This window comes from Myotis lucifugus, unplaced genomic scaffold (assembly GCF_000147115.1).
Source record: "Myotis lucifugus unplaced genomic scaffold, Myoluc2.0 scaffold_2, whole genome shotgun sequence".
Lineage (NCBI taxonomy): Eukaryota > Metazoa > Chordata > Mammalia > Chiroptera > Vespertilionidae > Myotis > Myotis lucifugus.
The window spans coordinates 8380374-8404621 of NW_005871050.1; the positions used below are offsets into that span (position 1 = coordinate 8380374).

At 38.1% G+C, this 24248-nt stretch overlaps 1 protein-coding gene across 4 annotated transcripts in view; it reads left to right on the forward strand.

The window, feature by feature from the left end:
• ENOX2 (ecto-NOX disulfide-thiol exchanger 2) overlaps window positions 1-24248 on the forward strand; it is a 292266-nt gene that overhangs the window by 198104 nt on the left and 69914 nt on the right. For 2 of the 4 annotated variants that reach the window (XM_023757943.1, XM_023757939.1), the window contains exon 4: window positions 23429-23563. In XM_023757943.1, coding sequence (XP_023613711.1) covers window positions 23467-23563 — 97 coding nt within the window. In that variant the 5' untranslated portion in view covers window positions 23429-23466. Of the gene's footprint in view, window positions 1-9882; window positions 9953-16758; window positions 16864-23428; window positions 23564-24248 lie in introns of those variants that run through there. The other 2 variants (XM_006082096.3, XM_014458481.2) reach the window with 2 other exon arrangements.

Below are 24248 nucleotides of genomic sequence, written 5' to 3' on the forward strand. Positions count from 1 at the left end.
TGCTAGCCCTTGCAGAGTCCATGTGTGGCTGGCCTGCTTGTTCCAGGCGTCAGCTGTTAGGCGGAGGGCAAGAGCCTTGCAACCTCAGAGGTCAAACAGCCTATTTTTTTTCTTAGCAGCAGATGGGCATGTGGCTGTCTAGCCTCCAGTCTGGGAAACGTGTGGGAACATCACCCACACTCTTCCTCCCTTACTCCCTCCTGGGCACCCAAGCAGGTAGCCTAGCTCCATATTCAAAAAGATGATGGATATTTCCCCTCTGTTGTTTGAAGCTCTTCCTTCAACACTTGTGGCAGCAGTGAGGAATCATGCACAACTTACGTCTGTTCACTGAAATAATTATCAGCAGTTTTATGTCTCTTGTATATATTTTTGACCACTTACAGATTTGATTATATCTTTTGCAGAATGGAAACATGGCTTTCCACTGCTTACTCTCATTCTTGTAACTCTTCAAGGAGAAACTCTTTTAAAAACAAAAAGGAAATGACATGCAAATGATTATGGCAAAAGTCAGCACCTTCAGAAGGTTCCTCAGGCTTAAACTGATCAGGTGATGAGCAAATCTTGCATACGTTTCTATTTGAGTTACCAGCTAGCACCTTCCTCTGAGAAATGACTAAAAAGAGATAATGTTAGATGCCTGTAATATGTGACTTACTTTCTGCCCTAGGCTCCAGTACTGACGTAGTTTAGAACAAACACAACTCCCACACATGCCAATTGGGCAGGTATAATGGGATTTAAGAAAGATGTTTCTCTAGGTGGAAAGTTTCCACATAAACTGGTAATACAGATTTGGAAAAGAAAATTTAATTTTGTCTGTGTTGTGCCCGCATTGTCAGATAGCTTGCCAGGATAAATCTGTGAATTAGCTTCAGAGTTTGAAAATTCATAACCATCTAGTCCTTTACCTTGACTTTAACAGAACTGATATTACAGCATCAACAACAGCAAAAGAGAAGCAGCATCATTAACAACTAACATTTATAGAGTACCCTACAGAGTTGAAAACATTTTTACAATTAATAATCTCTTAACCATCTCATCAACCCTGTAATAGCAGTATTATTGTTGTCTGCATTTTTGTGATGAGGAAACCAAGGCTCAGAGACATTAAGTGACTTGCCCAAAGTCACACATCATAGTCTTCTGACTCCAAACCCCTCAAGTACCCATGCTAGGCAATATACATAGCCCTGTCACCCTTCCTGGTCTCTAGCCCACTGCCACTTCCATGTCCCCAAACCTCCAGGTAATCAAATTAAGGCCTATGCATGGATTTTCTTGAAAAACAAAATGAAAGTAGCCGTGTTACAAAAGAATTACTGTCTTTCCATGTGGGTTCAGTACTATATGATACCTTTGACACTCGTGTTTGCTCATAGATCACTAACTTCTGGACAAGCTAGGTGGGAGAATTGAGGGAGAAGGGAGGAATGTGAGGGAGAACAGCACAAATTAAAGCTCTGGCAATTAAAGAATCCTTCAGAAATTCAGATAAAATGTTTCTGAAGGGACAGCCTCATCATGTGTAATCTATATGTATAAAACCCTAATATGCAAATAGACCAAATGGTGGAACAACCCAACAACCGAACAACCGGTCACTATGACATGCGCTGACCACCAGGGGGTGCGCGCGGAACATGGCAGGTGTTGGCAGCAGGCGGCAGAGTGCGGAACATGGCGGGCCATGGTGGGATGCTGGAGCAGGTGAGCAGGGTGCCAGACCAAGGCAGGGCACCGGTTGCTGTCATCGGGGCGAGCCTCTAGTGGTTACTGAAAATTTTTTGCTCCCGCGTGCCATGGTCCCATCCGGCACCTGAACCTGCTGCTGGCGCCAGCCCTGCTCACACTCGCACCCGCTGCCAGTGCTAGAGCCGCCACTTGTACCCACTGTCGGCGCCCACTGCCAGCCCTGATCGCTTGGCACCATCAGCAGGTACGAGCGGCAGCTGCCAGACCCAATCGCCCCTCAGGGCTTCTCCACCTCCCTCTGCTCATGAGCGGTAATCAAGGCAGCAGGTGGCACTTGCACCCACTGCTGGCACCAGCCCCAGTCGCTCCACGCCATCACCAGGTGCAAGTGGGGCTAGCACCATCAGCACATGGGAGTGGTGGTGGTGGGAGCAGGGCTGCCGGCAGACAGGGGGCAGGGGGCCACAGCAGGTGGGTCCAAGACCTGCCCCTGTGCCCACCGCAGCCTCGGGGCCCACAGTTCAAGGTGCATGAATTCGTGCACTGGGCCCCTAGTAGTACTATAAACATAAACAAGAAATGATTAGCACAAAATTCAGAACAGTGGTAATCTCTGAGGGGGAGATAGAATCAGGGAGTGGCACATGGTGACCTTTAAAGGTAATGGCTTTATTATTTTCCTTAAACTGCATGTTGAATATACAATTTTAATTGCATCATTTTTTTTACTTTACACTTATAACTTATAAATTCTCCTTTGTATCTACTCAGTATTTAATTTAAGCAATGAGAAAAAGACAGCATGATTCATGGAAAATAGGATTTGATATACAGAAATTAGCTTTACATTTTTAAGGAATGGTACTCTTGAAAGCTAGGTGCACTTTGATAAACGCCTCAGCCCATTTGCCCTGACTGTGTTTCTGAGTGACATACCAGTTAGTTTCTCAAGAAGTTGTGATTTGTGAGGAGAGCATGCTTTCCCAGAATTTTCCCGAGGTCAATGAATATGGCTTTTCTACCAATCCCCGGAAGGTTTTCTCTGAAGATCATCACCAACCTAGTTGTCTTATTCTTTTAACAGCTTATGTTTCCTCCAGCTGCCTTGCATCCTCCTCTTTTCCTCCCCCTTTCTGACAGTGAACTTCTAGCTTCTGGGAGAGCAAAAAACAGAGGCATGATCATCTGGGAATTTGAAGTTAAGTGGTTGAACTGTAACCATAGATTTATGGGTTGTTACCCAAAGACTTATTATCTTTATGGCTTTCCTTGGTGTTGGACCTGACAAAAAATGCAATGAACGGGGTGGGCTTGTGTATTTATTTTCATCACTGGTTGGTTTCTATCTGGCCAGTCTAGGCATGCTGTAAGCACAGGCTTACAGGAATTATTGCTTTTCTTCCATGTGGAAATAAGTGCATAAGCAAATACTCCCAGCCTGATTTTCTTTCCAATTCATTATTTATAGGGAATTCACCCTTTGTAATCATTTTCAAATCAAATTTGCTCTACCATTCCCTGGAAGGTTTGTTCTGAAGATAATCACCGACCTAGTTGCATTATTTTTTAACAGCTTATGTCTCCTCCATGTTAATGCCAATTAAAGATACACACCAATGGATAAAAAATTATGTCACTAGTGGCCTGGAGATTCACTCAAGAAGAAAATTTAATTTATGGCAAAATGGGTAAAAAGAAGGAAAATCAATAACTCACATGTGTTTGTTATTTGGACTGCTATGTTGCTATATTAAAATATTTAGAAGAGTCGTAGCCAGTTTGGCTCATTGGATAGAGCTTAGATCCCAGGTTCGATTCCAGTCAAGGGCACATGCCTGGGTTGCAGGCTCGGTCCCTGGTAGGGGGCATGCAGGAGGCAGCCAATCAATGATTCTCATCATTGATGTTTCCATCTCTCTCTCACTCTCCCTTCCTCTCTGAAATCAATAAAAATATTTTTTAAAAATATTCAGAAGAACTATTGAATTAAATGTGGCAAAGTAAGTCATATATAAGAATTTTTTTTCTGGATGGGCACTATTATTAATACTGTCTCAGAATCACAAACTAATAATCAAATCACTTGCATGTGGATTGCTCCTCAAGTAGAGTGATACAGTGGGTGTCCTCTGCCCAGCTGTGACAGAGATCATAACCATGGCTATAACCTCCCTCTGTTTTATTGGAAAGCTAGTGATGAAATAACAAGTTCTTCTCTTGCCTACCCCATTGCTTCCTGTCCTTATCAGATGGGGTGATTGCGAGAGAAAGAGCACAGATGCAAATGCCATCCATGCTTTTGGAGCTAAAAGCAAAATGGGTTTTGGCAGCAGGTCTGATGGATTGGGGGATATATAGAGTGGAGGGTGAGGGTAACCCCAGAAAAATATTTTGAGGATTTTATTAGCAGTACCACTTTTGGAAAATCCATCAGTCATATGAGGCATATAAATTAGTCCCACTGTTCTTTGTGGCAGTATTCCTGGTAAAGAACAGGTTAAAGAAAAGCCACCTTGTTCTTTTTTGTTTAAATACATTCCCCATTATTATTAACTAGGAGCTCAGCACGCGACATCGCACAGCGCCGCCCACCCACCTGCAGCCCTGCCTTGACACCCAAGCCTGTCCACGCAGAGCTCCAGCGCACCTGGCCCAGCCCCCAAACCCTCTGGCCTCTCTGGCCACTTCAAGCTCTACCCTTAGTCTCTTGATTTGCCTCGGGCTGGTCCCACCTTCTCTGGGTGCCTCCCCGCTTCCTCCCTGTCTCCAGAGCAGTGCGGCAGCTCTGCCCTGTCATGGCGCCAGAGGAGAGGGTGGAAGCCTCCCGCCTGCTGTGCTGTGCTCCTTCCCCTGGCAGGTGGGCCATGGGGCACTCAGAGTGCGAGTGGTGGGTGGCAAAGTACTGGTGAGGGGGGCACTATGGGCTCTCACCCTTGCCCTCCCTGGCACGGGATGGTCCCACCTCCCCCAGGCGCCTCCCAGCTTCTGCCCCGTCTCTGGAGCAACGCCCCAGCTAATATGCTAATGACCTGGTTGTTACAGCGTGTCGACCATTAGCATATTAGCTCTTTATTAGTATAGATGGCTGGTTCCCATATGGGTACTGTCCTGTCCTTTTCACCTAAAAGAATTATAACACTGTCTCCACCTGCAGTGGCCCCTGTTTTCCATAAGCTATCAGATGTAATGTATACTGTGGCCAATATATTAATAATAATTACTAGTATTCTACTACTACTTACTAAAACTAGTCACTGTAATGGGCCCCTTTTTCACATTTTTCTCCTTTACTCCTTACCACAGCCCTGTGAGATAGGTACTATTATTATCCTCATTTTTCAGATGTGGAAAATGAAGAACAGAGACATTATGTCACATCCCTAGCATCACTCAGCTAATAAGTGGTGGGTCAGAATTAGAACTCAGATCTAATCCAAAGACCATGATCTTAACTATTGTTACAACCACATTTTTCTTCTTTCAGGGTCACATAGCATTAAGGCTTGAAAGTTTATCATGCTTGGTCTAGCCAAAGACATAATAGGGTTTGATGGAAGTGTGTTGCAGAAAAAAAAAGTCACTTTAAAACATGAAGGGTGGTGGGGGAAGTGTGAAGTTCTGTATAATAAAAGTTCCTGATTATTTGTCAAATAGACGTAGAGTTTGAAAACTCGAGTTAGGCTGCCTATAGAGACAAAGATACTAGAAAGGGGCCAGGCCTGCTGGGCCAAAGCAGAGCCATTAATCACTGCCTACTGTGTCTGTATGTGTATATATAGCATTGCCCTTAATATTTGAGGATGACTTTGCTGAGGCAGCTAGTTCTCAAGCCAAAGTTTCCTTTATTAGTAGGATTTAACACTTAACTTGTTTATAGCGGTCATGGCCAGTGTTGCACCCCAATGACTTAGACCATGGCCTTGTAGTTAGTGACTTGAAAAGCCAGTTAACAGTAGAGTCTCATACTCATCCTCTCAAAGTCCAACTAGCTGGAAAATACAAAATGATTCCAGATTTTTAACATTCTACTTGTAGGAGAGAGGAATAATAAGTAAAATGATATGAAAAATATTTGCCACAAATGCCCATCCCCCAAACAAGAACAATTTCTATTCCAGGCTTTAGACTTAGCACAGATACAGCCTTATCCCCTACACATTTTAAGATAGCCAGAGTATCATAATAATTGACTGATCTTTCAAAACTCACTTTAAAGTCACCTTCTCCATCTTCACATCACTTCTTCTATGCTCTTCTTCATCCTTCACTACCACCTCTCCTCCTAGCAGAGTAACTACCTCTCCCTTCTTCATATCTTTCTATTTAGTCATTATCAAACTATACAGTAGTTTTTCTTTTCATGTATGTCTCTCCTGCTAGTCTATGAGCCCCTCAATGGGCAGGAAAACATGGATTTTTCACCTTGATACCACCCAATAGTGATGAATTTAACACATTATATTATATTTGTTAATATAATATTAAGGTGATTCTGATTTTCATATTGGGACTGCATTTTGACAGACACAGGTGTATGTGATTGTTTCACAGCAAGTGAATAGTCAAGCCAGAGTTCAAACTCAGCCCTTCTAATTCCAGATCTAGTCCATGCTATATTTCTCTTTGTTGTACTCTATCTCCTATGGCTAGGAAGTGGACTGAGACATGTTTGAAAGATTATCAGCAGTAAGGGCTAAATGAAAATGGCTTGCGGATTCACCCCAGTATTACTCTTTTTTTCCATCCAAAACATCTTGCCAAACTCCCAACAGCATAGCAGCAGCGTTACCAAGTCAACCTACCTTAGAAAAGCATAGATTACAGAACTTTGGAAACTTACAGAGCTCATTCTTCTATCACTCCTTTCTTCATCCCCCCTTTACCACCAGGCATGCCATTAACTTAAAGAGCATGCTCAGTACTTGAAATGCAATTAGTTGATTTGATAAATATTAAAATTTCTAGTTGAAAACCAGTAGCTACAACATTTGGTATCCTGGCAGTAATATTAATATGCCTGTTTCAAAACCAGGAAAAGAACTATGTGACTTAGGCAATTAATGCAGATGTTAAAAGATCTAGGGTAAGGTAGCATTTTTGCCATCCATTTTTGCTTCCAATGTTGTTTATCTAAATATTAAGTAAGGAAATATGGAATGGATGTGATGATGCAGTCCTAAAGATTAGAGGGCCACAGTCAACCATTCACCTTTGAGCTGGGTAGTGTGAGTTCACTGGTATTTCAGAAGCCCAAGGAACCAGGGGTGGGGAATTCTGGACCTTAGTCCAGAGAACTTCTCTAGTGCAGTTAGCCACCGCTCTTACTGAGTAAGCTCTCCAAGGTTGCCATGGTTGAGCCTACCAGTATTCCAGAATGCCTGCATCCAACCTCAATCTATTCACCTGGCTCACATTTAGGTAATGACCTTGAAGTGACAAGGGCTATCCTTGAGATTCTTCAACCCGTGCCAGCCCACCCCGAAATAACAAAGGAGGCCCCTGGTTTCAGTTCAGAGAGAAGCTACCCCCACAGGGCAAATGGATGGTTTCTTCCCTAACTGGTAAAAAGGAAGGGAAAGATAAAGAAAGTGGAACTAACTAAGATCATGATTGAGTACTTGCTCTGTGTCAGATATCCAGCTCCGCATTCTTTATACTGTAGTGATGATATCTAGCTCAGTGGCTAAAAGTGTGGGCTCTGGAGCTGTACTGCCTGAAGTTGAATTTCAATTCCAGCTTTAACTCCATCTGTGACCTTGGGCAACTTCCTAACTTCTTTGTGTTTCATTTTTCTTATCTGTAAAATGGGTCTAGTTATGAATATTACCTCTCTCATGGATTTGTGAGGATTATATTACATAATACATATAAAAACTTAAAACCGTGTTTGGCACATCATAAGGATTTAAGTCAATATTAGAAATCAACATTATTATCATTAGCTTAGTGCCTGAGAGATAGGTATTATTATCTCCAATTACAGGTGAATAAACAGGCTATAAAGTTTGCAGAATTTGCCTAAGGTCACAAAGCTAGTAAATAATAGAGCCCAGATTTGATTTTAGATCTATCTGGCCCTAAGGTCTGTATTATTTCCATTATACCCTGTTGCCTTCATAAATGTAGTGTATATACTGTGAGTTCCTTGGAGAGGCACAGGCCAAAACCTATGGACTTCCTCCTTAATACATTCCCACTCCCCTTAACTGCCATCTGGAAGTCTGGCTTGCTGCCCTAGCTTCTTATAGATCTAGTTAAAAGCCTTGAACATCCTTATAACTGCTCTAATATGGATGTGGCTATCTCTAGGATCCTTCAGCTTATAGACTAGAATAGTGAATCTTCCCAGTTGGGTGAGGCTCAGTTTGTGAAAGTACCCTTTACCTGGAGGTTTTCATTTGCATGCCATGAGGATCAAGCTGCTGTCTCCCACCCTGCACCCCGCCATACTTGCAGTCTATGTGAGAATGATTCTCTACTATATAGGCTAGTATAAAAACTTTCCCTTTCCCTTTTATTTTTCCTTTTCTCCCCCCGCCCTTCCCCAAGGAATAATATGCTATAACATCTGGATCCCCTTGAGGGCTCCTTGATCTTTCCTTGGTAACACCCACAAGGAGACAAAGCCCTTGCTTGCCTAATAGCCTCATCTCTCTTAAACCATCTGGGAACCTTGTCACCAGGGAACCTTGCCTTACAAAAGCCTCTGTCAGTTGTCTCACCCTGCATAGCGATGTTGCAAGTTGTGGTGTCACTACTGGTGACATCTGTGGTCAGAGAAAGAGTGGAGCTGAAGTGCATTGATCACAAACCATGATAGATTGTTACTTTTCAAAGAAAATGAAGAAGAGTTCAAAATAACACCTACAATGCACAATATATTGCTTCATGAGCAATAAATACCAAACAGAAGATAAAACCTTGAGCCCTAGGCTTAATGCAGACCAAAAACATGATTTATCCTGCAGTTTCCTTTTTCTTAACCAGAGACAGGGCAGGAAACACACTGTTATTTAGTTCTAGGACACCAAATCATGCCCTTGTACGGTAATCTTTCACAGGAAATACTTCCTGATTGCCTACTGTATGAATGTGATATGCTACAGATGGGGATTTCTTCTGTCTTCCATGCAAGCATTTTCTAAACTTCCTCTCTCTTTCCTTTGTCATGATATTCCTAGTGCTATTCCCAGGACCACTCTGTAAACAAGTACCTGTCAGCCTTCCATGGCACCTAGACTCCCTACCAAGAGGATAATTTCTTTTGTGTGAAGCATAAAAGTAACCATGCTAAACATGTTCTTGGTTGGGGGGGAGGTAATCAGTTTAGTTTTAGCATGATAGCATAAAGGAGTAGAGCATAAATTTCAGATAATTGGGATTGGCTGCACATGTGGTGGATGGGAAGGGATTATGAGAAACCAGGGATATAAGGGACTCTCCAGTAAGAACACATGAAAATTGCTGCAACAAAGCAGGGTTTCTCAACATTGGCACTATTGACATTTTGCACCAGGTAATTGTTTGCTGTTGCGGTGCGGGGGGGGGGGGCTGTGTCATACATTATAGGATGTTTAATGGTATCCCTGGCCTCTATGCCCAGCTCCTAACTGTGACAACCAAAGATTTTTCTAAATATTACCAAATGTACCCTGGGGTGCAAAATTAGCCCCAGTTAAGAACCACTGCAATAGATGGGAGCCCCCATCTCTATAATGATGAGTTCTATAGCTCTCCTAGCTCAAATATTCTATAACTTCATGACTTCCCTAGTTTAGTATAGCATAGTAGTTAAGAGTATAGCATAGTAGTTAAGAGTATAGCATAGTAGTTAAGGAGCCAAACTGCCTGGGTTTGAATCCTGGCTCCACTGCAATCTAGCTATATGACCATGAACATGTTGTTTAAATTATCTATTTCTGGTACCTTATCCATAAATGGGGATAATGACAAGAATAATGAGAGGTTGTATTTTATAAGTTGTTGTGAGTTTTAAATTAATGTGCATAAAGTACCTAGAAGAATGCCTGACATATGTATTAAATGTGTTAACTATTATTAGTCTTGCTATAATTACTATCATTAATACTATTATTCACCATTTATATAAGTCCTGGTATATTCCAGAGGTCTAATGTCTCACCCAGCTTTGGACCACTATCTTCCTTCTAGAGCCCTAAGTGCATGGTTCAGGACCGCAAAATGCAAAGAGATTTTATGTGGATGTGGGTCTATGAAATAGGCATTGCAGGTAAGCCACACTTTGTACAATTGCTAAGTTCTTACAGAGTTAACTTATTTGAAAGTACACTTATTGGCACCTACTCTGAGCTAGTCACTGTAGAATATACAAAAATAAATGAGGTTTATATTCTCTGCCTTTAAGGAACTAACAAATATGGCTACTACATGCACATTTATTTTAGTAAATTTAATTACCTTAAATTCTCAAAGAAATTCCAGTCAGTTCCTTCTTACCCACGAAGAATTCCTCTGTGAAAATTATTTTCTCATCTCCAGATTTATCTTCCTTAAATTTTGTATCTCTGTAATTGTGATTTTTCTCATATTATCAGCATGTTAGAAATATAATACCTCAATTTATCACCATTTTATCTTCTTCCCACTCTTCATTTAAAATGTTTAATATTCTGTACTCAGAAGAAAACCACCAAAAGAGATTTTATCTTAATACAACAACAGAGTAGTATCCCATTCTGAATACTTTGGCACCTGCTTCTGGGCTGAAGAATGTCTGTGCAGAACTTTCTTATATATTCATATATTTATTCATTCATTTGTTTAAAATAGTTTATTGAACATCTCCATGTCAGACATGGGTGTCTAGATACTATGAATAACAAGGAGAAATAAGGGATTCCAGAGTTTTAGGGGGATATTTAGGTATAGAAAGAGGTGATAAAAATATAATATGGTAAGGATTATAATAGTATGTGCTCAATGAGCTGGGAGAACAGAGAAAATAAAGGGGCTCTTTGGGAGGGAATTCAGTGTGACAGATAACACTGGTCATTGGCATCAGAGCTGCCTGGGTTCATATTTCTATTCTACCACTTTTAGCTGTGTGATATTCAGCTAATTACTTAAGCTCTGTGCCTCAGTTTCATATCCATATGATGAATTATAATAATTCATGCATATACTGTGTCTTTCAGTAGACTTTAAGCCCTTTAAGGGCTGGGACCACTTCATCATCATCATCCTAACTATTACCATGTTATTATTACCACTTACCAAGGGCTCAAAATAAGCCAGGAGCCATGCTAAATTGTTTACCCACATTATCTAATTTAATCTACAACAAACCTACCAGGTAGATATTATCATTTCCTAACTTTTTCATTTACCTTTTTTCTTATCAAACCCAGTTATTTATTCAGAGCACTTATCATAATATGTAATTAGTTTATATTCATTTGTATTTTAATGTCTCCTTCCTGCACTGGAGTATAGCTTGGTAAGACCAAAGATGAAACCTGTTTGACATGCCATAATGTTTTCAACAACTAGAATGGTGTCTGACACATAGAAAATATTCAACTAATGAACAGTAAATATGAAAAGAAGGCTGGAATGCAGACCAACAAAAAGAGAAGAAAAGAAAAGAGAATGAGCACATTATAGTAGTAGAGTTAAACTCTAGTCCAGAGCCATCAGAATCCCGAGTCCATGTTCTTCTTCACTACCCAGGATTGCTCCCTACTCTTAGCAGACTTTCAATAGATGCTTGTTGACAAAATCCTCTCTCAACTTTGTACAATACTAAGTAGCAAAATTACAAGAAGCATAAAAACCAATGGATATAACCCTGGACAGAAAAAAGAGAATTATAAAGAGTAAATTGCTGGAGAAGTAGAGATTTTGTCTTAATAAAAGAATATAGTTGGTGAGATGATACCAATATTAAACTTGTTTCTTTTTTTCAATTTTATTTTTATTGTTGACATTATTAAAGATGTCCCCATTTCCCCCTTCTTTACCCATATCCACCTGGCCCTCGCCTCCCCCTTCTCTCTGTTTATAGCCACAATGTCATCTGTATCTATGGGTTATGCATATATCTTCTTTGGCTAATCCCTTCATATTCTTTCATCCAGTTCCCCCCCTCCTCCCTCTCCTCTGAGTGCTGTCAGTCTGTTCCATGAATCCATGCCTCTGGTCCTATTTTGTGTACAAGTTTATTTTGTTCATTAGATTCCACATAAAAGTGAGATCATATGGTATTTGTCTTTCCCTGAATGGCTTATTTCACTAGCATAATAATATCCAGGTCCATCTGCACTGTCACAAAAAGTAAGATTTCCTTCTTTTTTATGGCCACACAGTATTCTATCATGTAAGTGTACTACAACTTTTTTATCAACTCATCTAATGATGAACACTTGGACAGTTTCTAGATCTTGGCTATTGTAAATAACACTGCTATGAACATAAGGATTCATATATTCTTCCAAATTGGTGTTTCAGGATTCTTAGGATATACTCCCAGAAATCGAATCGTTACGTCAAAAGGCAATTCCATTTTTAATTTTTTGAGGAAATTTTAAGTGGAGTTTCCCACAGTAACTACACCAGTCTGTATTCCCACCAAGAGTGTAATAGGTTTCCCTTTTTCCTACATCCTCACCAGCACTTGTTTGTTAATTTATTGATGGTAGCCATTCTGGCCGGTGTGAGGTGATACATCGTTGTGGTTTTAATTTATATCTCGTTGATAATTAGTGATGTTGAACATTTTTTCATATGTCTATTGTCCATCTTTATGTCCTCTTTGGAGAAGCATCTGTTCAGGTCATTTGCCCATTTTTTAATTGGATTGTTTGTCTTCCTTTTATTGAGTTGTATGAGTTCTTTATATATTTTGGAAATTAACCTTTTATCAGAAGTATCATTGGCAAATATGTTCTCCCATACAGTGGGTTCCCTTTTCATTTTGTGGTGGTTTCTTTTGCTGTGCAGAACCTTTGGGTTTGATGTAGTCCCATTTGTTTATTTGTTCCTTGGTTTCCCTTGCCCTAGGAGACATATAGGTAAAAATATTGCTGCAAGAGATGTCTGAGACTTTACTGCCTCTATATTCTTCTAGGATTTTTTATGGTTTCACGGCTTAAATTTAAGTCTTTTATACATTTTGAGTTTGTTTTCATGTATAGTGTAAGTTGGTGATCTATTTGCATTTTTTTTTTGCATGTACTGGTCCAATTTTCCCAACACCATTTATTGAAAAGACTATCTTTATTCTATTGTATCCTCTTGCCACCTTTGTCAAATATTAGTTGACCATATAGGTGTGGGTTTATTTCTGGGGTCTCTTTTCTATTGCAATGATCTATTTGCCTGTCCTTATGTCAGTACCAGTCTGTTTTGATTATAGTGGCTTTGTGGTATAGTTTGATATCAGGTATTCTGATACCTCCAACTTTGTTCTTCTTTCTCAAGATTGCTGAGGTTATTCAGACTCTTTTTTGGTTCCTTATAAATTTTTGAAATATTTGTTCTAGATCTGTGAAACATGCTATGGTATTTTAATAGGAATTCTGTTGAATGTATAGATTACTTTTCAGTAGTATGTACATTTTAATGATTTAATTCTTCCAACTCATGAACATGGTATATGCTTCCACTTATATGTATCTTCTTCAGTTTCTTTCTTCAATGCCCTATAGTTTCCCAAGTATAGGTCTTTTATCTCCTTGGTTAAATTTATTCCTATGTGCCTTTTTTTTTCTTGTAATAGTAAAAGGGGTTGTTCTCTTAATTTCTCTTTCTGATATTTCATTATTGGTATATAGAAATGCCACTGAATATTAATTTTGTATCCTGCTACTTTGCCAAATTCATTTATTAGATATAGTAGCTTTTTGGTAGAGAGTTTTAGGGATTTTTATGTACAATATCATGTCGTCTGTGAGTAATGACAGTTTTACTTCCTCCTTTCCAATTTGAATGCCTTCTATTTCTTCTTCTTGTTTGATTACTCTGGCTAGAACTTCCAGTACTATGTTGGCTAAGAGTGGTGAAAGTGGACAACCCTGTCATGTTCCTGATATTAAGAGAAATGCTTTTAGTTTTTGCCCATTGAGTATTATTTTGGCTATAGATTTTTCTTAGATGGCCTTCATTATGTTGAGGTATATTCTATCTATTCCCATTTATCTGAGCATTTTTATCATAAATGGGTGCTAGATTTTATCATATGTGTTTTCGACATCTATTGATATGATCATGTGGTTTTTATTCTTCCTTTTATATGATGTATCATGTTTATTGATTTGTGTATATTGTACCAACCTTGCCTCCCTGGAGTAAATCCTACTTGAACATGAAGTATGATCTTCATAATGTATTGCTGGATCATTTTTGTTAATATTTTGTTGAGTATTTTAGCATGTATGTTCAGGGATATTGGCTTATAATTTCTTTCTTTGTAGTGTCTTTTATCTGGTTTTGGAATTAGGATAATGCTGGCCTGGTAGAATGAGCTTGGGTGTTTTTACTCCTCTAGAATTTTTTGGAATAGTTTGATGATAGGTGTTAGTTCATCTTTGAAAGATCGAAAAAATTTGACTGTAAAGCCATCCGCCCCAAGATTGGTATTTGTTTGGATTTTTTTTTAAGTTTATAATGGTCTTTATTATCCATGAATGAGTGAGATCATGTGGTATTTTTCCTTCATTGACTGGATTTTTTTTATTACTGCTTCAGTTTCACTTGTTGTAATCTGTCTATTCAGATTATCTGATACTTCCTGATTCAGTTTTGGAATATTGTATGTTTCTAGGAATGTTTCCATTTGGCCCAAGTTCTCCAATTTATTGGCATATAGTTGTTCATAATATTTTTTACAATCCTTTGTATTTATTTGGTGTCAGTTGTTACTTCTCTTTCTGATTTTATTTATTTGAGTCCTCTCTTTTCATGATGAGTCTGGTTAAGTGTTTATCAATCTTGTTTATCTTTTCAAAGAATCATCTCTTCGTTGCATTGATCCTTTGTATTGTTTTTTGACTCTATTTCATTTATTTCTACTGCGATCTTTATTATTTCCTTCCTTCTACTCACTTTGGGCTTTGTTGTGTTTTTTGTTTGTTCATTTTTGAGGTTTTTTTTCTTTTCCTTCAATTGTAAAGTTAGTTATTTGAGTTTCTTCTTATTTCTTGAGGCCTGTAATGCAATGAATTTCCCTCTTAGGACTGCTTTAACCAGTCCCATAGATTTTTGTGTTGTTTTGTTCTCATTTTCATTTGTTTCCAGGTAATTTTTTATTTCTTCCTTGATTTCATTGTTAACCCTTTCATTGTTTAGTAATATGAATTTAGCCTCTATGATTTTGTGTTTTTCCTCTTTTTTTGTGTTTGATTTCTAGTTTCATGCCATTATGATCAGAGAAGATGCTTGATATGATTTCAATCTTCTTAAATTTATTGAGACTTATTTTGTGTTCTAACATATGATCTATCCTAGAAAATGTTCCATGTACGCTTGAAAATAATGTATATTCTGCTGATTTGGTGTGAAATGTTCTGAAGATATCAATTAAATCCATCTGATCTAGTGTGTCATTTAAGGCCATCATTTGTTCCTTGTTGATTTTCTGTCTGGAAGATCTATCCATTGATGTAAATGGGGTGTTAAAATCCCATACTATGACTGTATTACTCTCAATCTCTCCTTTTATGTCCATCAAGGTTTGCTTTACATATTGAGGTGCTCTTATGTTGGGTACATAAATGCTTACCAGAATTATATTGCTCCTTTTATGATTGTGCAGTGTTCTTCATTGTCTCTTAACATAGCCTTTGTTTTATTTTGTCAGATATAAGTATTTCTACCCCAATTTTTTATTTCATTTCCATTTCCATGAAATTTTTTTTTCATTCCTTTACTGTTAGTCTATGTATATCTTTCATTCTGAGGTGGGTCTCTTGTAGATAGCATATATAGGTCTTGCTTTCTTATCCATTCAGCTAGTCTATGTCTTTTGATTGGAGCACTTAAGGTATTTATGTTTAAAGTGATTACTGATAGGTTTGTATTTATTGCCATTTTATTCTTTTAATCACTTTGAACATTTCATGCTAATTCATTTTGGCCTGAAATGTTTCTGTTGAGAAGTCACCTGACTGTATTGTGGGAGCTCCCTTGTAGGTAGAATCAAACCTCAGTTCTGCAACATCTCCCATTCAAACAGTTCTGGTCTTGACCAAGTTTTTCATGGAAAAAATGGTTGTTGAACAAAACTTCAGTTCTCAATCCGACAAACCTTTCATGCTGATACCCATGTTATCAGTGACGCATCTTTCAGGTGACAAACAAAGGAGTGAATGCATGAGTATGAGTTCGTTTACCTCTAAACCTTATGTTGTTAATATCTCAGGAAATTGTGTTGTGTATATTTTCTCTTTTTTTTGCTTTTGTTGCTGCTTATTATTAATAAATTTGTATAGTAAGTCACAATGTGTCCTAAGGAAGTTGGTGATAGCAGCAAAGTGAAAAGAAAATTTGTGAGAACAATGATAGAGCTTAAAAAATAAATAATCGCCAAGTATGATAGAATTGTTCACGTGTCTGCTCTGGCAACTGAGTATGGCATGGCAAAATTGATGATTAGCACAATTTTAAAATATAAAGAGACCATCAAAAATGCCTATGCTGCTAAGGCTCTGAAAGAGCTCACAAAGCAATTATCACAAGCAATTGAAGAGATAGAAAAATTGTTGATTTGGATAAATGAAAAGCAGTTAACTGGTGATAGCATTTCAGATGCAATGATGTGAAATAGCGAAGGTGTTGCATGCTGGCCTCCTGAATGACACCCCTGGAATGAGTGCTGAAAATGATTTGATTAAGGCTAGTAGGGGGTGGTTCTATAAATTTAAGAAAAAGGAGTGGCATTCATAATGTAATGAAGCATAGGGATGCTGCCAGTTCTAACAAAGTACCTGCTGATTATTTTGTTATAGAATGCCAAAACTACATAGAGGCCAAGGGATTTTTTTCCCCCAACAAGTGTTCAATTGTGATGAGTAAGACATCTTCTGGAAGAAAATGCCAAAGAGGTCCTATGTCACACAGGAGGAGAAGTCATTGCCAGGATACAAGCCAGTGAAGGACAGGCTGATGTCATTGTTGTGTGGAAATGTGAGTGGGGACTTTAAATTGAATCTTCTACTCGTCTACCATTCTGAAAACCCACAACTTTTCAAGAAAAATAATATCTTGGAACAAGTTGAATGTGATTTGAAGGGCTAATATCAAAGCTTGGGTAGCCAGGCAATGTATTGAAGTATTTGCCCAAGTATGAAGAAATACTTCCAGGAAAAACAACTGTCAGTCAGGGCACTTCTTGTAATGGACACTGCTCCTGCCCACCTCCAGGCTCAGAGGCCGAGTTGGTGGAGGAGTACAGTTTCATCACTGTTAGGTTCTTACCACCTAACACAATTCCTCTCATCCAGCCCATGGACCAGCAAGTCATTTCTAATTTTAAGAATATCTACAAAAAAGAGGTGTTTTGAGGTGACCTCTGAACCTAATTTTACCCTCACGGAATTCTGGAAGGAATATCTAAATATCCTCACTTGCTTGAGGCTCGTAGTCAAAGCATGGAGGAAGCATCTTCCAGGACCATGCATTCAACCTGAAAGAAATTGTGGCCTGAGTCTGTGGCTGAAAGAGACTTTGAGGGTTTTGAGGATGAGCCTGTGTCTCATATGGAGGATATTGTGTTTCTGGGCAAGTCTAGGTGCTTGGAGGTGGATGATGATGATGTGGAAGAATTGATGGAGGACCACAACACTGAAACGACCACCACAGAACTCTAAGACCTTCAGTGGGAGCAACAACAGATGGCAGCTGAGAAGCTCTCTTCAGAGGAGGAGGAGGAAAGGGAGGATATTCCTACTTTACTAATCAAAGAAATGCATGGGAAAGGAAGAGAAATGCAAAGTTTTGTTGAGAAATATCACCTTGACAACGAAGCAGCGAACTGTGTGATAAACTTGTTCAATGACAATGCAGTTTTTCATTTCAGGCAGGTGTTAAAATGCAGGCAAAACAAACATCAATGGATAGGTTTTTAGTAAGACAGAGGCCTAGTGAACCTGAAACAAGTTCTAGTGCAGCACAGACAAAAGAGAGAAATAACCCCAGAAAAACAGCTACCTGACATTTTTATGGAAGAGGACTCCCCTTCCAAACAATAACATCCTTCCACCCCTCTATCCTTCCTCTCCATAATCAGTCATCAATAGTTCTCAACATTAAAGATAAGTTTTAGTATGTACATAAATTTCCATTTTTTACTGTTCACTTCATTTCCTTTTTGTCAAATTTTCATTTACATTTCATGTCCTTTTGTTTTTAAAGTATTTATGTATAGATTAAACAGTACACTAGTGTGTACTGTAAATAAGAAAGGTTAAAACACGGAATCATTTGTGGGTCTGGAACAGATTAATTCAATATGCGTTTTTTTCTAATGGGGGAAAAATAATTCAGTTTTCAAACAAATCACTTCTTAAACAGCCTTCCAGAATGAATTAAGTTTGAGAACTGAGGTTCCACTGTAATTCGCTGCTTTTATCTTGCTGCTTTTGAGATTCTCTCTTTGTTTTTAACTTTGCCACTTTAATTATGATGTGTCTTGGTGTGGGACTCTTTGAGTCCATCTTGTTTGGGACTCTGCGCTTCCTGGACTTGTGTGTCTTTTTCCTTCACCAGGTTAGGAAAGTTTTCAGTCATTATTTCTTCAAATAAATTCTTGATCCCTTGTTCTCTCTCTTCTCCTTCTGGTAACACTATTATGTGGATATTGTTAAGTCTCATGTTGTCCCAAAATGCCCTTAAACTGTCCTCATTCTTTTTCGTCCTTTTTTTTTCTTTTTGCTGCACTGATTGGGTGGTTTTTTCCTACCTAGTCTTCCAAATCACTGATTAGATCCTCTGCTTCATCCAAGCTACTTTTCATTCCTTCATGTGTATTATTGTCACATATGGTGTTCTTCATTTCTGACTGGTTCTTTATCATGGTTTCCATGTAATTTTTCATGCTGTTGTAGTTCTCACTAAGTTGCTTGAGCATCCTTATTACCATTAATTTGAACTGCTTATCTGATAATCACTTGCCTCCATTTCATATAGCTCTTTTAGACTCTCCTCAGGTAATTCTAGTCCATACCACCCTCTCTCTGCCGGAGTCCAGAGTGAGTGACTATGAAGGAGATTTTTTACATTGGCCCTTCAAGAGGATGCATGTGTCTCCAGTGGATTCCATGTCTCCTTAGTGAACAGAAACCCCACTGCTTTTTACAGACAGATGTTATCTAGGCACCTCTTCCCAGCTCTGGTCCTCTTGGCTGGGGAGCCTGACATGGGGTTTAGGCTCCACACTTTTCAGAGGTAACTCCCCTGTAGGTGAGATATCCCTTTGAAACCTCAGCCGCTTCCCATGGAAGTGGGGCCAGCCCTTTTCACATCTCTGCCCTTCTTGATAATCTCCATGTGGCTTCTTCTGTAAATCCTTGGTTATAAAACTCCTCTTCAGCTAGTCTTTTTTTTCTCTTAAATTTTTATTTATTGACTTGAGAAATAGAGAGAAGTAGAAACATCTAATCAATTTTTTGTTCCACTTATTTATGCATTCATTGGTTGCTTCTTATATGTGCCCAGACTAGAGATCAAACCCATAACTTTGGCATATCAGGATGATGCTCTAACTGAGCTACCCAGCCACAGTTCAGCTGGTCTTTACTTGATTATTCAGGATGATTGTTCTTTAATTTAGATGTATTTCCAATTTGGTCCTGGGAGAAGTTGAATGTAAGATCCACCCACTCCGCCACTGTCTTGAAAATGACTGATGTATTATTTAGAATTATTTTTAAAGAATTCATTTACTTTTTAACCATTCTAAAATCGATACATTTTCCTTTTTTCCAAGCCCCTAGGCAATTCCCAGGATATTGTTTAAATGTCTAAACTTGTTTCAAAGGAAATAAAGGAAACATTGTGTGTGTGTGTGTGTGTGTGTGTGTGTGTTCTTCAAGATCAAATAACTTTGACAGTAATTGCCTAGTTAATCAGTTAAACATAAACAATGGAGTGGAAGGGATTTAATAGTTATGGAGTGATACCAACATAAAATGGATGATCATTTCCACATCTTTTATTATTTTGGTGCTAATGAACTTTTGTTCCGAAGTGCCATATCTTCAGTCAACTTACCTAGAAGGCACTTATTCACAGCCACTCTAGAACCTGTGATCTCTTGAGGGGTTGCCACACAAGTGAAATAAGAGAACCTGGATAGCAGAATATTTTCTTCAGACTTCAGTGAGGTATTTTGAAGACCATCTATCAACCACTAGCCCTTGCCTTCTGAATATTCTTGGCTACTGACAGTGAGTGTAAAACACATGGGAATAAGAGAAATCTCTTCATTTAATGACATGGAAGTACTTTTATCAAACACTTAAATAAATTGCTAGATGTCCATTTTTAGTCTGGAAAGTGAATCAGGCCAGGACTTAACTTTTCCACCGTTAACTGATGATTCCAAACAGATGTTTGTCATAGCATGTTTTGTTAGTGCAAACCTTCTTAAGTCTAGATTGCTTCCAGAGATGATCACCTGGGATTTCTCTTTGAAAGTGAAAATTTACAAGTTTGCTTATATGTATGACTATGTCTATGAGAAAAATATTATAGCTAATGATATTAAACTGAATTATTAGTTGGGTGAATCTATTCCTGTTTAGCAATTATACCATTCCTTTTAAGACAATTTATCATTATAAAAAGGTACACAAATAATCAATGAGTTTTGTTGCATAGATTGCTTATTGTGCCCCAAATTAATGTAAGTTGATTTTCTTTATTCATTTATTCAAATATTTCTTGACTACCTACTGTATACCAGACACTGAACCAATAAATGGGAGAACAAAAATGCCCAATACCCAGTCCTTGATCTAAATAAAATCATAAGCAAAAGAGAAGAACTAACAATCAACACCACAGAAATACAAAGAATTACAAGGATCTAAAGGAGCAGGCAGGCTAGCAGAAGAGAGACATGTATCCAATAACTATAATTCAAGGCAGTCGATGATAAATGTTCAGTTGTTCTTGCTTCCTGAAATGCTCTTCAACACTAATCCTCTGTTCACTACCTGGAGGAAAATCCTATTGCTCCTTAAAGATTCATTCCAAATGATTCTTTGCCAGTCTAGGCTTTCCTGGCATTCCTCATCTCCTCCACCTATCAACCTCCAACCCCAAACACATACATCCAAACCCATTCCAGCGGATTTAATTACTCCTCTGTTCCCACAGCACTTTACTCATAGTTTTATTACAGCACTTATTCAATAATTTGTATTGGTTGTTTATATGCCATGTCTCTCATTGTATTGTGAGTTCTTCAATAGTAGTTAATGAGGTTTTTTTGTTTGTTTGTTTTCATCTCTGTGTTCTTAGTCACTAGCACAGAAACTGCCATATTGTAAAATCAAAGTTTGATTTGGGGAGGAGTGAGAGAATAAGCAAGCATATGAAAATCAAACAGAGAGATATTTAATATTCATGGGTAGGAAGACTCCATATTGGCAATATGTCATTTCTTCCTAACTGATTCAGTATAATTTTAATCAAAATCCAAACAAGTTAATTTGTAGATATCAATAAATTGATTCTGAAATTTGTATGGAGGGACAAAGGACCCAGAATGGCTAACACAGTATTGAAGAAGAACAAACTTGGAATACTGTCCAAACTGTCCATTCCTATAAGAATGTCCAAAGTTTGAAGATACTACCGAACTTCAAATTTTACTGCAAAGTTACACTTATCAAGACATTGTGGGATTAGTGAAGGAATAAATAGGTCAATGGAACAGAATATATAGTCATCTGACCTTTGACAAAGGATCAAATGCAATACAGTTAAGTAAAAATAGTCTTTTCAACAAATACTGCTGAAGTCTTTTCAACAAATACTGCTGAACAACTGGACATCCACATGCAAAAAAAAATAATTTAGACACAGACCTTACACACTTCACAAAAATTAATTCAAAATGGATTGAAGACCTAAATGTAAAACACAAAATTATAAAACTCTTGGAAGATAACAGAGGATAAAATCTAGGTGGCCATAGATATGGTGATGACTTTTTAGATATACCATCAAAGAAATAATTGATAAGATGGAATTAATCAAAATTAAATATTTTTCTCCATGAAAGAGAATGAAGAAACAAGCCACAGAATGGGAGAAAATATTTGCAATATACACATCTGACAAAAGACTGTTATCTAAATTGTACAAAGAACTCCTAAAACTCAACGATTAAAAAAAAACCAGCCTGATTAAAAACTGGCCAAAGACTTTAATAGACACCTCACCAAAGAAGCTATACAGATGGAAAATAAGCATATGAAAAGATGCTCCACATCATATGTCATCAGGGAAATGCAAATTAAAATGTGTTACCACTGCATACCTATAAGAATGTCCAAAATTCAGAACACTGACACTAAATACTGGTGAGAATATGGAGCAGCAGGAATTCTCATTTATTGCTGGTGGAAATGCAAAATGGTATGGCTACTTTGGAAGAAAGGCTGACAGTTTTTTATAAAACTAAACATGCTCTTACCACATGATCTAGTGATTGTGCTGCTTAGTATTTACCCAAAGGAGTTGAAAATTTATGCCCACCTAAAAACATGCACACAAATGTTTACAGCAGTTTTATTCATAATTGCCAAAACTTGGAAGCAACCACAATGTTCTTCAGGAAATTAATGGATAAATAAAATATGATATATCCAGAAATGGAATATTATTCAACACTAAAAAGAAATGAGCTATCAAGCCATGAAAAGACATGGAGGAATCTTAAATGTGTATTATTAAGTTGAAAAAGCCTATCTGGAAAGGGTATATACTGCACCATTCCAACAATATGACATTCTAGAAAAGGCAAAACTCCTGGGGACGGTGAAAAAGATCAGTGGTTGCCGGGGTGGGGAAGAATGGATAAGCAGAGGATTTTTAGGGAAGTGAAAATATTCTGTATTATACTTATAATGATGAACATTTATCCAAACCCAGAGAATGTACAACATCAGTGTGAACCCTATAGGGCTTATGGGTAATTATGATGTGTCAATTTAGGTTCATCGGTTGTAATCAGTATACCACTCTAGTGGAGGATGTTGATAATGGGGACAGTTATATATATGTGGGAGTAGGGGTTATATGTGAAATTCCTGTACCTTCCCTTCAATTTTGCTGTGAACCTAAAACTGCTCTTAAAAAAGTCTTTATTAAAAAAAAAAAAAAACAGGAGGAAAGAAGGAAAGAGAAAGAGGGATAGAGGGAGTGAAGAGAGGAGCGAGGAGAGAGGAGAAAAAGAGAAACACATTAAAATGCCATCTGGTAAACTGTTTTTAGATTCTATGACTTCTGCCAGTTCAAGCTACATTGTTTTAACTCTTTTTTTTAAATTTTGTTTCATTGCTTAAAGTATTACAAAGAGCAGTACATATTTTAACTCTTGTAAAGAGCTGGAATTAAGGCCTTACCCACCATTTTTCCATGATCAATTTCTGTAAACAGTTTTCCAGAGTGTACATTGATAAGTAATCTAGACAGTGAAACCGTAATACAACAAATTATTTTGCTTGCCATTTCTTTTTAGGTGATAATAATAGAACTGTGAACGTGGATTCCACTGCAATGACGCTACCTATGTCTGATCCAACTGCATGGGCCACAGCAATGAATAACCTTGGAATGGCACCACTGGGAATTGCTGGACAACCAATTTTACCTGGTATGCTATTTTAATCACCTCACAAGTGTTTCTTTTTATTGACCATGTGGTCATAAATATAACAGTATGACACTTTGTTTTGATGTTGACATTTACTAGATTCTGCCTAGAGTGTGCATTTTTTGTAACATGAGCTTTATTAAGGCTGAGTGGCCAGTAGTTACTAGTGTACTCCCTATTGCCCTATGAGCAAGTTGGGGGTATATCTGAGGCATGGCATGCTCATTGAACATTTAAACAACAGGATTTGGCAAGGGATTATGCAACTTCTCTAAATATATGGATTTCTTAGAGGAGGCAAATAAACATGGAGCTGGAATAAGAACTGACTGAAACATCCCAAAAATTTTAGATTCCTAAAAGGAAGGAAAGAAACATTTGGTAACTTTTCATATTTTTTTTAAACAAGTTAACCCATAAGAGAATGGTCATGGTGTCCCTAAATCTATCTCCAATAAAGATGAAATCAGAAAAAAATGCCCAGTACCTGAAGGGTTTATAGTTTAGACACACAAAAAATATTCCTGGACTGTCAGAGCAATTGACCATTGAAATGGATTTGTGAAGACATTTATTAGGGAATTACCATCTCAGGAAACCTGGCATGCTTTGTAAACATCCTAAATATTAATCTCCCCAGATTCATTTCATTATGGTCCTACTTTAAAACATGACAGGATCAGGC